Source organism: Tripterygium wilfordii, chromosome 22 (genome assembly GCF_013401445.1).
Source record: "Tripterygium wilfordii isolate XIE 37 chromosome 22, ASM1340144v1, whole genome shotgun sequence".
In the NCBI taxonomy this organism is placed as follows: Eukaryota; Viridiplantae; Streptophyta; class Magnoliopsida; order Celastrales; family Celastraceae; genus Tripterygium; species Tripterygium wilfordii.
Window position 1 is genome coordinate 3,758,463 of NC_052253.1, and position 16,639 is coordinate 3,775,101.

The 16,639-nt window shown below is 34.4% G+C and overlaps 1 protein-coding gene across 2 annotated transcripts; it reads left to right on the forward strand.

The window, feature by feature from the left end:
- The first annotated feature begins 3,436 nt into the window (after nucleotides 1–3,436).
- On the forward strand, nucleotides 3,437–15,957 carry LOC119990982 (coatomer subunit beta'-2-like). Of its 2 annotated transcripts, none has more exons than XM_038837134.1 (25): nucleotides 3,437–3,651; nucleotides 4,293–4,313; nucleotides 4,421–4,482; nucleotides 4,677–4,731; nucleotides 6,573–6,609; nucleotides 6,779–7,104; nucleotides 7,211–7,342; nucleotides 7,450–7,598; nucleotides 8,254–8,322; nucleotides 8,756–8,906; nucleotides 9,029–9,094; nucleotides 9,566–9,754; nucleotides 10,141–10,281; nucleotides 10,390–10,464; nucleotides 10,613–10,789; nucleotides 10,880–10,971; nucleotides 11,069–11,185; nucleotides 11,810–11,924; nucleotides 12,067–12,138; nucleotides 12,525–12,721; nucleotides 12,798–12,891; nucleotides 13,602–13,708; nucleotides 14,063–14,189; nucleotides 14,657–14,871; nucleotides 15,443–15,957. In XM_038837134.1, the coding sequence occupies exons 1-24, from the start codon at nucleotides 3,649–3,651 to the stop codon at nucleotides 14,825–14,827; spliced, it is 2,745 nt and encodes a 914-aa protein (XP_038693062.1). In that variant the 5' UTR covers nucleotides 3,437–3,648; the 3' UTR covers nucleotides 14,828–14,871; nucleotides 15,443–15,957. The 2 variants fall into 2 exon arrangements, with proteins under 2 accessions (XP_038693062.1, XP_038693063.1); XM_038837135.1 differs by having other exon boundaries at nucleotides 14,657–14,795.
- Nucleotides 15,958–16,639: the final 682 nt, after the last annotated feature.

Sequence of the window (16,639 nt, forward strand, 5' to 3'; positions counted from 1 at the left end):
TAATGTGTCTTTGAATCACTTGGCCATAGTATAGTGGTGAATATCTCTAAGGCCAAATCATATTGACTCGGAAGGTCGTGAGTTCGATTTTCACCAAGAAAAACACATCCTTGTGGCCATGCACTTGGCTTTAGCCTAATTTACCCTGTCGTCAGGTGAGAAATTTCTTTGTGTGCGGGCCTCAATGCTCGAGTTTAGACCCATATCAAATGTTCAAATGGAAAATTTGTATGAGGGTCGTTCTCTGTTATCAAACAAAAAAGAATTAATGTGCCCTTTGCGCCCATCTAAACTCGAAAAGATAAATTTGTAGATTATCATGAAGCATATACATGTGTGTGTACTTGTGAACATCGCTTGTTATTTATTCTTTCAATCCTTCGGCATGGAATTGCTTAAGAGTCAAAAGTTTCTGCTTGTGATTTGGCCACTTGATGCATTATATATATATGCATATATCAACCCCATGATATTTCATCCTAACCGAATATTTGTTGATCTTTTTAATTGGTAGATTGGCTAGATTCGTCTTTTGAAATTTGAACCATAAAGTTACAATTAAATAAAACGAAAGAAATGGAGAGACAAAGACATGCATCTTACGCGGCGACAGGTAGGCGTGCCCTTTGATTGTAAGGAATAAATGGAATCGCAAAGATCGACAGTGATATTTGTCAAGCAACCCTAACTGTACATATCCTTTTTTCTTCCCACAATTGATGAACCAGATTCAACCACGAGTCCCTTTGCTTCGTTAATTTCTTCCTTTTTGATTGAGGGGGAATATGTTGTACTAGCGTTTGAATTAATTTGAATAAGAGTGTATGATGGTGGTGATAGATGCAAAGAAAATATATATATTATGGAGTAAACTTGCACTTGTCGGGGAGGAATAATAAATATGTTGTGATTCTCTACGCTATTTTATTGTGTCCTGACATGTTCGTAGATCAAGGTTTTTTAATCTAAACTTTGTGTTTTCGCGACCAAATTGGCTCTGTTGGGTAGAGTTTATTTATTTTTCATTTTCAATATTAGTTTATAAGTTGTGAAATAAGTTGTCAAGTGTCAAGTGAGATGTTTAACGAAACTTATAACTTATGCTAATTACTTATAGGATGTGGAAAGTCCGTTTTATATGTAATATTTGTAAGTGTAAATTATAAATTTATACGTATAATTTGTTATTATAAGTATAAATATGAATTAAAAGTATAATTTATTATTAAATTTAATTTTAAGTATAAATTACAAGATATATTTATATTAAATAAAATTGAAATTTGTTATTCACTAGTGGTATCGCTGTGCCAAACAGGTACATATATCAAATCTGCCTGTCATTTCCTCTTTGTTCACTTTTCTATTCTCGTATGATTTCACGGTTGTTGTTTCACGTTTCCAATAACTTAAACATGTTTTTTGAACCATAGATATAGCTAATTAGGAAAGGAGAAGGAATGACCCAACTAAGTGACTAACCTAGCTAGATCATGGTTTTCAAACTCGATCTTAATTGTCACACATTGCCCATACCGATAAGAAGAAAATGCTCCACTATACACCATGGAGGGTCTTCCATTGCCAATTTTGGATATGATCATATCTTATTTATTCTCTGCACTTTCATTGGTTATTACTTTGAAGCATATATATATATATATATATATATATATATATATATATATACACGTAAACCAAATGCCATCCACACGCCTCTATCAATCATTATGTGCGTCTACCATTAGTTGCTTCAACTACTTGAATATCGTAAAATACCGACCAAGCTATATGTATACATAAATAAATACATACATATATATACATATATACACACAATCATTATGTGCGTCTAGCATTAGTTGCTTCTAGTACTTGAAGATCATAAAATACCGACCAAGCTATATGTATGTATACAATCATTATATGCGTCTAGCATTTGTTGCTTCAAGTACTTGAAGATCATAAAAGACCAACCAAGCTATGTGTATATATATTATATACACCACTAAGAACATATACTTATTGAGTTTATATTAGTAATCTACTTTTAATTAAACCCCAAAATCTGACCAAATAACTGAGATTAAAGTTGATTTATGTTATAGAGGTTAAGATTTAGAGTTTAAGGGTTTATGATTTAGAGTTTAGTGTTTGAGATTTAGGATTTAGAGTTTATGATCTAGGTTTTAAGTTTTGAGTTTAGGGTTTAGGATTGTATAAACAACTTTAATCTAAAATATTTTAGAGTTTAAGAGATTAAAAATAGAGGTATTTATATAAACCCATTAAGGACATCTTTTATTGGAAAATGGATATATATATATATATATAAAATAATGACCGTAAATTATAATATTAAAATGCATAAAGTGAGTCAAAATGGGTCTCCTAGAATTCGTTGGATCCAATTCTAAATTCACAGGATGAACATTCATACCTACATACATATTTGATGTAGATAGTGGATGGCATTGAGAAAGCCAGCGTGAGTGGAGTGGACAATTATACTTTAGGTGACTAATTTTGTGTTCAATGCGAGTTCCCACATGCATGACGAAGGTCAACTTTGGTGATCTGTCTCGCTAAAATTATGACGTCTAAGAATTATACGTGTAGTGGTGAAGGCACGTAAAGACCTATCCTATATCTAATATCTAGGACTTATCATTCTCTCCTCTTCAATTTAATCCTCTCTATATATGTAATATACTGGGTCTCGATATAGGTTTCAACTGTTTCATGAAGTTATAAGTTCTTTCATGTGACCCAGAATTAATCTGTTAATTGTACGATGAACAGTTGAGTGAGTTCTATGTTATAAAAAAAAGATTTTTTCTTCATATAACAGCACGACCATACTATTCCATAGCAGTCTCTTCACTTCAAAGATGAAGTTATTTCTTCATATATGACACACCAAGTATACCCTAAATCTGTAAATGATATTACACCTTTGATTCTTCCTCTTTAATTTGAAGGTCTCCAACATCCAAAAATGCTTTGCAGTCGAGGAAAAATGTTGATGCACCATTTTAATGAAGTGTCAGAGTATACTAATATTCCTCTTACGTTGCCATCAGATATGTTCCAGCCTTCCAGGCCGTCCATTCTCTGATTGTCTTGTAATTGACGATGGGTGATCAATCTTCTCACGCTGCTTTTCTTTGACCAAATGGTTCCAAAAAGTCCAAACCTTCTTCTAATATGAAGCCATCACTAGTGCCTCGGAGAAGTCGCTGTACTGTACATATAATAACAAGTTGATTATTAAGCTACATGGCTTTGACCATTTTTATTTAGGGTTTTTGGCCCAACAATGTTTTGGGCTTTAATTTTTATTGAATTTGGGTTAGGCCCATCAATGATCAAAGGCGCGAATAAGTGTGTAGCAAAAACATTACAGGACAGCTTCTGACTTTCTGTTGGACAAAGCTAGAAAATCTAAGTAGGCGTTAGAGTTTAAAATTTTCACATTTTTAATTTTTAATTTTTTTCCTGGCGTATTTAGTTGCATAATCGCTCGCCAATTCATAACATAAGCACCAAAACCCATCTCTTTATCTAAGCTGGATCACCTCGATCTTTTGGGCTAGCGAATTGGGATCTCGATCGTATCTCATCCTTCCGAGTGTGTAATTAGCGAAAATGGTGAGTCTGTGATTGCATTGGCGTTCTGGGAAGTAATTGCGGAATTTCAATGTTGGTTAGATCTGGTTCAAATTTGCTTCGATTTGATGTTAATGTCATCGTGTCTGCTTGAGTACGTTGATTTCTTGCTCTCATTATGAAAATGGAATGTGTCTCTTGCATGCTAATTTTGAATGTGGAAGCCTCGGATCGGGTGTTCGGTTGCTTAGAATTAGTGACATGAGAATTGCCGGGATCTGTTGTTATTTGCGACTTGAACTCGAAATCTGATTTCACTAATTAAATTCAATGTGGAAACTTAGGATCAGTTGTCTTCCTTTTGATTGTTTCAAGTTGGGCAAAGGTGTGGTTTTCTTTTTGTTTGTAAATGGCTTGTTAGCAAGTAAACAGTGTGATTAGTGTTTGAATTAAGCAATTGGATAATGGTTTTGAATTTGGTTGGGATCTTACTTTTAATTTTATTTGGTGCATATGAACTCTATTGTGGAGGAAACTAGAATGTTTTCTTGAATTCTGAATTTAAAAGTCCCTTGATTTTTTTCAGTAACCAAATGGATTTTTAGGTTGCTGAGTTATGTAGATATCTTATTTCAGTTTTTGGGACTAACAAGTTTTCTTTGGTTTTTGTCACTTGTTAACAGCCTCTCAGGCTCGAAATCAAGGTATTTCTTTTCATTTTAACTGATTTTGGTTGAAGTTGGATTATATCTTGTTATTTATGATGAACAATTTTGGAGCTATCCGACCTTGTTTTGTAAATTTTGCACAGAAGAAACTTGCTCAACGGTCCGAAAGAGTAAAGTCCGTGGATCTACATCCGACAGAGCCATGGTAACTATACCCACTTGTTGAATCAAAAATTTTCTTTTGTTTATAAATTCAGTTTGCATGAACAGAACTAATGGTACATTTTGAAGACTTCTCCAGCGTGCATGAAACTTTGATCAAATGTTGGGACATTAAAAAAGAATATTCTCTACATGATTTGTGTCGATGAAATTTAATTTGTTATAGCTGTTACACAGGATTTTGGCAAGTCTTTATTCGGGAACTGTCTGTATCTGGAATTACCAGTCGCAGGTAAACATCATAATATATTGGGATTATTTATTACTATTTTCATTATGGCTGATTGGCTGTGATGACAAAAATAATTAGAGTGGAACTTTTAACAATCGCTTTAACTAATTGAACTTTACAACATTATTGTACGCCTTCCACTGACATGCAGCTTGTAAAGTTGTGGTACTTAGCATGCCAGGGACTCTTTTAATGAAATTAATGAAAGATTCTCAAATCATCTGTATGATGAGATTTATTGTATGTTTTGAGTTATGACTTTGGCCAAGGAATAGGGTTTTGATTGTAGAGGGATAGTGCTACAATGTAATTGGACGTATTAGACCCCGTCAATGTCAGTGTAGGTCCTTAAAATTAATGACAATGTCCAATTTAGTCCTGGACTTTTACTATTCTTGAATCAATTAATTATCTTTAAAAGTAATTTTCAATAAAGTAAAAAATTTCCAAGCTAATAGTGTCATGGACAAATAATATTGACTTCCTTGCCTTACCTAGCAAAAAATAGATTTTTTGATCAAGTATTCATATTCTGGCATGCTGACATTGATTGGTTATTAGGAAACAATTTATGATAGATTGTCGAAGCTTTTCAGTTTGGAACATGACTTTGAACCCCCAATATGGCCTAATAGACACAATAACTGCTTTATCAGTCTCCACATATTCTTCACTGAAAGCCGAGAATTTTTTTATATGAATTATATAATCAAAAAATGTCATGTTGATTGGTTTGGAAAATTTACAAGCTTCCTTGCATGGATATATTTGGTACATTTATCATTGTTGTTGGAGCCAAAACAAGCAATTTTCTTTTATTTTTTTTTTAAAGATCTCTTCCCATGGAGCCTACAATTTGATTTTTGTATCTTGTGAAAACAATGGGATTCTGTGTTTGATTGAGGAGTTACAGTTCATGTAGTTCTTTTTGATCATCATCATCAGTAATCAGTGTGAGATCTATGATTTTATTTGGAGTCATGAAATGGGTTCTCTAGGGAGTAAGGAGTGAGAAAAAAAGGGTGAAAAAGATGGCTTCATTGATTTTGGGCTGTGGCACAGCCCTACCATTTGTCTAATAGATTCAAAGACGCCTGCAATTAAATTTGAATGAAGAGATAGAATAGACTTGAATAGAGATCCTTTATTGTTTTTCTTGTTTGCATTGAGCAAATGTAACATGATAACATGAATTCTGTATGGTTATGTCAACATGCAATAATATTTTTTATTAGGTTAGGTAATGCCATGTCATTTTTATTTGTTCATGTTGCCACCACTATTAAAAGTTGGATGTCATTTTGCTTACATCTAAAGTTCAAAGATTGGTTTGAAAAATTTGAAGTTTTAGAGACTAAATAGATTATAGATATTAAGTTCAAGGATTAAAAATGACATTGAGCCCTTGATTTTACTCTATCTGGGGATGGCTGGGTCTTGTTCCCTTACTCTTCTAATGCATTTTTGTGGTTGCTTAAGCCCAAGAAAACAGCATTTTAGTAGTTGCCTAGGCCCCTATAGGTAATTTGTGACATGAGTTCAAGGTAAACTTATATTTGATTAAGCAAGGTTCCAACCTTGGTATCAATAGGGATTCAGTTGAAATCATCAAGGAGTGCACACCAAGAAATTCTCTGTTCAAATGGTCTTTAGCAACCATATTACTTAGGCAGACCCATAAAAGCTTGCTTATATATGGCTATATCAAAGCAGTCATGGAACAGTGAGTGAAGTTCTTATTTTTTTCCTTTTTTGTAGTTCGACGGGTTATCTTGTTCTTTGGACTTTGGAGTTTCATATAATCCTGTAGAGGTAACTGATTTTTTTGATTCTTGATACAGACCATGGCACAGACTTTTGAGATCACCGAGTTACCAGGTACACCACATGCCTGCACAGATATGTATATATATGTATGTATGTAAATAAAAATGCATACAAAAACATAAGTGCATGCATATACGTCATGATTAAAAAACATATTTTTCCCCTTTTTGTACTTTATTGTGCCAATATTGTCTTCTAAATCAGCTTCATGTATTTCCAGTTAGGTCAGCAAAGTTTATAGCTCGCAAGCAATGGATTGTTGCTGGAGCTGATGACATGTTTATTCGAGTTTACAACTACAATACAATGGATAAGATTAAAGTATTTGAGGCACATAATGATTACATTAGGTGTGTGGCAGTCCATCCTACCCTCCCGTATGTGATGTCATCATCTGATGATATGCTCATAAAACTCTGGGATTGGGAGAAGGGTTGGGTATGTACGCAGATATTTGAAGGGCATTCCCATTATGTGATGCAAGTCACATTTAACCCAAAAGACACTAATACTTTCGCAAGTGCTTCTCTTGATCGCACCATTAAGGTACACAGGATTTTTTTTTCCTGCCTTGACTTATATCATGCATTTTTTGCATTATTTCATGTAGTTATTCTAACAGTGCTGAGCTTCCCCCCACCCATTATTTTAGATATGGAATCTGGGTTCCCCGGACCCAAATTTTACATTGGATGCCCATCAGAAAGGGGTTAATTGCGTTGATTACTTTACTGGTGGTGATAAACCATACCTAATTACTGGTTCTGATGATCACACTGCTAAGGTACAATGAGTTTTTTTCCCCCACTAATGGTGGTAGGGACTTGTTCATTTTGAGTGTTAGAATACTTATCTTTGGAAAGCTATATTATATGAATACTATATATGCAGGTGTGGGACTATCAAACCAAAAGTTGTGTCCAGACACTAGAAGGCCATACGCACAATGTGTCGGCTGTATGTTTTCATCGTGAACTTCCTATAATAATTACAGGTTCAGAGGATGGGACCGTTCGCATTTGGCACTCAACCACTTATAGGTAATTAACTTGTGCAATTTTTTTGTGTTCATTTGTGGACTATGTTGGACTGTTCTTATTTATTGTTTTTTTATTTTTCAGGTAAGACTTGTTTGATATAGGTTGTTATGCATGAAAATGAAAACCTTGTTGTCTTCTTGTATCTGCTTCTTTATTGCACTTTCTTAGTGCCTTAATGCCTTTTGATAAAGTTTCTTTTGCAAGAAAAAAAAAGAAGAAAACATTGTGTTCTTATTTTTTTTTCTTTCAGTGCATTATAATCATAATTGTAACAAATCTAATGAGTATTAGATATTTGCTGACTTCATAGGTTTTTCTATAGTTTGAATTGGAAGCTTTCTCTTAACTTTCATGTCATCTCTAGATGATGTCCTGTAAATTTTTGACCTCCTAGATGCTTTAAAGATTAAATTTAATTGGTTAATTTCGGACGATGTGAAAGTTTGTGATAGTCCTAGAGTTGAAATCTTGAAGATAATATGCCAATGTGTGCCCCATGTATGTTTTCTATCGTCACTCTTTCTTTCAAGTGTAAATCTTTAGTTTGTCATATGATTATTTCTTCTTGGTATGTGTAATTAAATCATGGAGTTTCTTGAACACATCCCCCAATTTTCTTTTTCCAGATTATTAATTACATCTTATTGACTGGCAGGCTTGAGAACACCCTGAATTATGGTCTTGAAAGAGTCTGGGCCATTGGATCCAACAAAGGTTCACATCGGTATGTGGCTTCACTATCATTTTCCTTGTTATTTATATTTACTGCCATTTGTTTGTAAAGTTTGAAGTTTTTGGACGTTAACTTGCAGTTAGATTTCAGGACCATGTTGAGGCTCTTCAAAATTCTTCTGTGTAACTGTCCCTAAGCTCTTCAGCCTTTATAGCTTGTAGCATTGCTTTTGAGAAAAATATCTCTTACATGTCACAGAGTGGAATGAGTTTATATAATAAAGTTGTCTGTTTGAGTTTCTTATTATTTTTCTGTGAGTATTTCTTAGTATAATTATATATGGAAAAAATGGTTAGATCCTTTTCCGTTTAGTTGAATATTCCTTCCAGTTCTATTTTATGATTTTTATCATATCTTCATCTTCATCAATGGGAGTCTGGCTCTCTAGTGAATAGTAGGCTAACTATCATTTCCCTCTATACAGAATTGTGATTGGTTATGATGAAGGTACAATAATGGTCAAAATTGGGCGTGAAGAACCTGTTGCTAGCATGGATAACAGTGGAAAGATCATATGGTCTAAGCATAATGAAATTCAAACTGTGAACATTAAGAGTGTGGGTGCAGACTACCAGGTTTGGCCAAAATAGACTAACGTTTTCAAAAGCTGTTAAAGTTAAATTCCTATTAATATTTATTTCCCTATCTTCTTGTTTGCTGAAGTTGATGTTGAGTTGTTATTGGTTTTAATTCTTAGGTAACTGATGGGGAAAGACTGCCTTTGGCTGTTAAGGAACTGGGAACCTGTGATCTTTACCCACAAGTATGTTAGTTATCTTCTGGTCTTATTTCAGATTCTGTTTTTCAAATCTGGTTGATTACTGTGTTGCGTGTCATATTGTAGGCTATTGTTTAGAGCTAGAGAAAACACTAAATATAATAGTTGTGGTATGGTATCCAAAGAATGGGAAAACTTAGGCTAGATGGACTCGCTTTAAAAAAAGATGAAAACTAAGTCTGGATGGATTCATTACTTCTCTTCTGGATGTTCTTCATTTATTGGTGAAGAATTAATACTAATATGTGAATGAAGTTATTATACTTAGCACCTGCCAATTTATTCAGCATGAAATCTTTGTATGCATATCCACTACTCCACTTCTGGTGCGTGGTGGCCCTGGTGGGTTCATTGTTTCTAGATTTATTTAATTATCATGTTCATCTCTTATTCTTGATTTTGTTTTTTATTGGTGCTACTGCTGATAGTGGTACTATTTCTACCATTCTGTTTCAGCGCTTAAAGCACAACCCAAATGGAAGGTTTGTTGTTGTCTGTGGAGATGGTGAGTATATCATATACACTGCTTTAGCATGGAGAAATAGGTCCTTTGGTTCAGCATTGGAATTTGCTTGGTCATCTGATGGAGAATATGCTGTTAGAGAAAGTTCCTCAAGGATTAAGATTTTCAACAAAAATTTCCAGGTTTCTACCTTAGTTTATATCTGATATAATTTGATTCTCTTCAAAGAAAATACTCGTATAATTAGATTGTATATATAATGGGAGACATTATATCCAACAAAATTCTTGTTACTATTTCTGAACAATCGGACTTTTCCCTTAATTTGAATCAATTTTATCATGTTGCTTGGTGAAGGGGGTGGTGCAAAGACTAGTATTCATGAACATTCTGATTTACATTTATCTATGATCTCTCTTATGTGCACATTCCTTAGATTATTGATCTTTCTATTTGATGGGGTGATTGATTTTTAATTTTATGGGGGCCTTGTTATCCTGGCATTCTCTGAAGTTGTTATCATTTTTTGTGCAACTTGTTAGAGTTTGATGGATGTGATACATTTCAGGAAAAGAAGAGCGTTCGACCTACCTTTTCAGCTGAGCGTGTTTATGGAGGAACATTACTGGCAATGTGCTCAAATGATTTCATTTGTTTTTATGATTGGACTGAGTGCAGGTTGATTAGGCGAATTGATGTAACTGTAAAAGTAAGCGCCAACACACTTACAAAATGATCCATCAGTTGTGATTTTGTTTTTCTTTTTAATATTTTTGTGGCTTCCTAAAAATGTTTACCATCACACTTTTGTGAACAGAATGTATACTGGGCTGATAGTGGTGATCTGGTGGCAATTGCTAGTGATACATCATTTTATATTCTGAAGTACAATGTGAGGTTTCATATTGATATTATTCGTTTCTTTGAGTACAATAATTTTCATAGACTTGCTTCATATAGGTCTCTACATTGTGTTGTTATGTTATGAATTGCGGTCTGTTTGTTGATTTGGAGCATTGAATTTCATACTTATGTTGCAGCGCAACATAGTCTCCTCCTATTTAGATAGTGGAAGACCAGTGGATCAAGAAAGCGTCGAGGATGCCTTTGAGCTTCTCCATGAAACCAATGAACGTGTCAGGACTGGAATTTGGGTAGGGGATTGTTTCATCTACAACAATTCCTCCTGGAGACTTAATTACTGTGTTGGTGGCGAGGTATATGTGGTTTCAAAAGTTTCACGTATAGCTTAAGTGCTATCCATTTACTTACATTTATGGTGCTATGTTCTAACCTGATGCTTTCAGGTTACCACGATGTTTCATTTGGACCGTCCTATGTACTTGTTAGGGTATCTCGCGAGTCAAAGTAGGGTGTATCTGATTGACAAGGAGTTCAAGTAAGTACTTGTTTGCTGGCTGCTCCTGAGAATAACGATTGCTATATTTTTGTCAATAGACTCATTAGTTCTTTCTTCTCTGTGTATTATCATGCAGTGTTATGGGATACACTTTACTTCTCAGTTTGATTGAGTACAAGACTCTTGTGATGCGTGAAGACCTTGAAAGGGCCAATGAGCTTTTACCTTCAATTCCTAAGGAGCACCATAATAGGTTACATTAAACCTTTTCATTTTGATAAATAACTGAAATGGGTGACAAGATTTCTCAAAAAGGAATGGTGTACCTTTGCTGCTTGGAAATCAAGTAACTTCATATTTTCTGGCATTAGTATCTAGTATGACACAATGTGCTTGTCAAAAATTTACTACTGCACAATAGTATTGAGTGTATGTGAGTTGCAAGTCAACCGTATGCTATTCAATAAATTTGCTGTGATTCTACCTGAAGGTGGAGGTATAAGCTTGAGGTGTTTATTGTGACTCAGTATTGATTCTCAGAAAAGATTTAAATAAATATTTATAGGAGCATTTCTTTTAGGGTATGCATTTTCGATGTGGATGTTTTACATAATGACAACATAATACCATGTGTTTATCTTATTAACATTCGTGCAGTTTGCAAAGCCAATTGCTCCCTTTATTTGCTTCTGTCTCAGTGCAAACAGATTATTTTATCCCAGAAATTATTTGAAATTTAGCAGATTTTCTTTTAAAAAAAAAATTTGAAATTGGATAAATTTTTCAAAAAATTTTAAGGCTCCATTGTTTTTCGATGTAAATTTTAGGTATTGAAATGTTTCTTGGATTTCGGTGAATGATTTGGTTTTATTGTCAGTGTGGCTCGTTTCTTGGAATCGCGAGGTATGATTGAGGAAGCTCTTGTAGTTGCTACGGATCCTGATTACAGATTTGAGCTGGCCATACAGCTTGGTAGATTAGAGGTGGCACAGGTGAGTGTTATGATGTATTACTAAACTTGCATTACTTCATTATTTTTTTTAAACAATTCAATTTAAAGTATTGATGATTGATGTGCTCTTATTAACAGTTTCACCTTACAACTTGAAATTCATATATTTACTTAATATGCAGGAAATTGCCACTGAGGTGCAGAGTGAGTCTAAGTGGAAGCAGTTGGGAGAATTAGCTTTGTCCACTGGAAAGGTGTTCTTTTTTTATTTTAACCTAAAATGGTTCGTTTAGCATCAGGTCAAATTTGTATTCTTAGAAATGTTGGTATTTTCATCTCATAGGTCTGACCATAATAGTAAACTTAACATTAACACACTAGTGAAATTAAGGACATTTCATTTTGTTCTAGTTTGGACCAGTGGCGACAATTTTATCTATACAAATTTATAGCTATTTGAACAGTGTTTATCCTGTGCATTGGAACATTTGTATTCAAATTGTTGAAAACTACTTGTTATTGCATATTTTCTCCAAGGTCCCACTTTTTTCTCAGAGCTGTCCTTCTTTCTTATAGCTGACACTTACCCTTGGTTATCATTCTTAACCTTTCTCACATTTTGTGAATGATGTTGCTGCAGCTGGAAATGGCCGAGGAATGTCTGAAAAATGCAATGGACTTGAGTGGTTTGGTGCTTCTCTATTCTTCTTTAGGGGATGCTGAAGGTATATCAAAACTTGCATCTATCGCAAAAGAGCAAGGCAAGAACAATGTTGCATTCCTTTGTCTGTTCATGTTGGGAAAATTGGAAGAATGCCTTCAGCTGCTTGTGGAAAGGTATTCAATTTCTGATTACTTGACACTTGAAATTCAGTGCAAATATGGTGTAGATATTAAAGCATTTGTGTTTCAGCAATCGGATACCTGAGGCTGCTCTAATGGCACGGTCTTATCTTCCAAGCAAGGTTTCAGAGTCAGTGGCATTCTGGAAAAAGGATCTCAATAAGGTGGTTGTTTTTTGTTGTCGTTGTTTTTCCTTTGCTTGTTCCTGTTTTTTTTGTCCTTGAATTGGGTCACAGGTTTGGAGAATAGATAATCCAAGGGTATGCATTTATGTCATTCACAATGGGGGAATCCCCATAAGTTTCATATTATCTCACACAAAACCAATATGTCTCACGTGAAGACCATTTAGACAAATTGGTAAATACACACATATATAGAACAATGTATCCATTCTGGAATCTTAGAAAATGGTCCACATTATTTAGCTGGCTTTTGAATGCACCAGTATGTTTGGACTTTGCCTCGTAATGATACTATGATAGTTTCTTTATTATTTTTTCCACTGTGGTGAAATTCATAAAGGAATTTAAACATCACCCTTGCTCCCCATTGTAATCTCAATTCTGTTGAGTTGATGCAAAAGCCACTTTTGTGTTACATAGTTCGTTCCGGCTACTCTTGGATGAGTGGATTAGAAAGTTTGATGGCAGTTAATGATATAAATATATTCCTTATACTGTCATCGAAATCTTAAACTTTAATGAATAACTTATCTGATTCATTAAGTCAGTCTTACCTCCTGTCCCAATTTAAGCTAACAACTTTTTCAATTACAAGATAAATTTTCTTACAGCTTTTCTCGCTGTGCAAGATTTTTATTGCTACTAAATTCTCCCCTAATTCAACTAATCTGAGCTTAGTTGATTTACAGATTAATCCAAAAGCTGCTGAATCATTGGCTGATCCTGAGGAGTATCCAAATATGTTTGAAGATTGGCAAGTTGCTATCTCTGTTGAATCTAGAGTGTCAGAGACAAGGTATTGATATGGATTCAGTCATATTAAATACATTTATTTACATAGAAACACCCTCAAAAATGACCATTTCCACCTTACAATGATTGTTGTGAATCTCTCTATATTTATTTGCAGTCTCATTAACCTATCACTTTGAACCAGAGCAATCACAATTCATCTTGTTTCTTGCTTTTCCTCTTTCGGTGGAAAGTATCTATCTTTTTTTTTGGGCAGTTATTGGACTTATCTCAATTCTCAGTTGTGGACTAAATATGTTATGATCTATATAATTCTATCAATAAATCTGAATAACATGGTTCGCAGGTGAGAAAATGAGAGATGCTTTCTCATTAAATTTCCCAAATTGCATTGCAGAATTGTTTATCCTTCTGCCGAGGACTACATAAACCATGTTGATAAATCTCACATGACTCTCGTAGAGGCTTTCAGAAACATGCAAATGGAAGAGGAACCTCTTCAAAATGGAGAATATGATCATGAGGTGTGTATCTTACCAACTTGCTATGAAAATGGTGTAGTGAATTTGACTTTCTGTTCTAATACGATGAAAGAATTTAGTTGGCCATTTCATGAAACTGTAGCCCATGATAATGTTTTCAATTATTCTCATAGCTACTTTGACTTTGTCTTTCCTTTCATTTTAAGAGTTCAGACTCTCAAAAGTTGTGAACTCTAGATGAAACTTACGTGTTTTCCTTAAAGTTTACTTTGTAATATACTGGTGGTGTGGTTTGACTTTGAGGTTTTTATTTAGAATGGTTGCATATGTCATTCATTTACTATGATTGTACGGTGATTTTATGAAGAAAAAATGCTGTTTTTCTTTAGATAGCCTATGAAGCCAAATCACTATCTTCTATCAATTAAAAGCAGAATGACTTTAGACGTTAGTCATGTCAGAAGCAGACGATAGTTTTTTGTGTATGCATAATATGTTTTTTGTCACAGGCCTCCGAACGTGATGGAGATGAACAGCTTGAAGAGGAGCAGAATGGAGAAGAAAGCCAAGAGGAGGCTGTTGTGGTGGATGCTGATTCTGCAGATGGTGCTGTACTCGTTAGTGGTAGCGAGGCTGAAGAAGAGTGGGGTACGAATAATGCAGGAACCCCATCAGCCTAAAAGCAATTGTTTGGGCCAGTGTGATAGTCCAAATTTTGTCTCTGGTGATTAATTGATTCTAAAGTGCCATCTCTTAGTCCTAGTTTTGAGTAGTTGATGTCATAACTAGCTACTGATACTAGTTAGTGTAATTGTGCGTTTGTCTCTAATGTTTATCTTGGCACTAATTATAGGCTTATAGCATAAAATATACACAATACCTTCGCAATTCTTGTTGACATAACCATAGATGAAAACTCTCAAATATACATACATACATACATACATACATATATATATATATTTGCTTTAATCATTCTCAGAGTTTTTGACTATCATTTATGTTAACTATGTGCCTTGAGATCCGTTGCATGTGATCTTGAGTGCCATAGAAGCATGTATGGTTGTTTGTATCTTTTGCGATTCGCCTATTCCCACCAAGGAAATTTGGAATTGTTTTGGTTCTCTACCACTGTTTTGCATTGTATCTCCTTGAACTGTGATATTTAAGTGTCGCCTTGCAATATGGTCTGGAATTAAGTGGTCTTTGTTTTGGTGACAGTGTACTGTTTACTTCATTGTTTTTCTATAATATCTCGTGGCCTTATTACCCCTTGCCTTTTTTTTCCTTGGCAGTGCTTACATCGCATCACTAAGTTCTGTCAAGACGATTGGTCTCGGCTGTATTACATCCTTCAGTTCAGGTGAGTAGAACGTGCTAGATAAAATGGATACTTTTGAATACAGATTATAGAGTTTTACATACAAGTATATAAGAGCGCTAGTGTGTGGCATCGCTGCCTAGTGGTAAAAAAAGGAGGAAGAGAAGTTTTGAAGAGCCTCAACAAGCAGTGGGACTATCTGGTAAATTCTTCACAGGTGAGATGCTCCAGAAGATGACTTGTCGTTGCATAAATGCTTCTTTTTGCCAGTACAACATAGAGTACTTTGCTATTGCTTAGAATTTTCAGCTGGTTTTTTGTTGTACAACTAGAGCTATTTAGAACTTTTCAAGTTTCAAAGGGATTTACAGCAATTTTTTGCACAGAATATTTACAAACAAATGCAAATTGTATTCTTCATTCTTTTCTCGCCCACTGGAGTGGGCGAAACGTGGCACTTTCTTTTATATATAATGGAGTTGCATTTTTTTTCAGTGCTGTAATTTCAATTGAGAGTTTTTCTAGTGTATTCTTTGATGTTATTTCGGGTCTCCTCCTACTTGTGGATTTTGATATGAATCTTGTACTAATAGCGGTGTTTGGTTCTGAATTGGTAGAGCTAGATAAGCTCTCGGAGAGCCAATAGAACTTTGTCTTTTTGAGAGCTAGCCAATAGAACTTTTGTCATTTTGACAGCTTATAGAAGCTCTTCCACATTAAGATATTGTCCGTTCTGTAGAAGCTCTACGGATTTGTTTCTCCAGGCCCAACGTCCTTGCCTAGATCGAGAAAATCGGTCTTAATGTGTTTTGTTGTGGGTGCTCCTTAACTAATTTTTTCAATGTGAGATCTTATCATAAACAAAAGGCTGCTCCTAGAAGTGCTTTTTGAGAGTTTTTGCGAGTATTTGTTATGCAAATCTCCAATATGCCCTCAACACAAATCATAAGTCTATATTTTTTCTTATACCATTTTAGTAATTTAACAAAAAAAAACCTACGTAATAAAACTAGTAGAAAATATATGAAGTAAACATTCACAAAATCTTTTTCCAAAGTATATAAACTTTTTTTTACATTTTTACAGCATAAAATAAAATCTCTAGCCTTTTTCAGAGCATATTGAATTAATGCATGTAAAAATATTTAATTAAATAAAAATATAATTATGT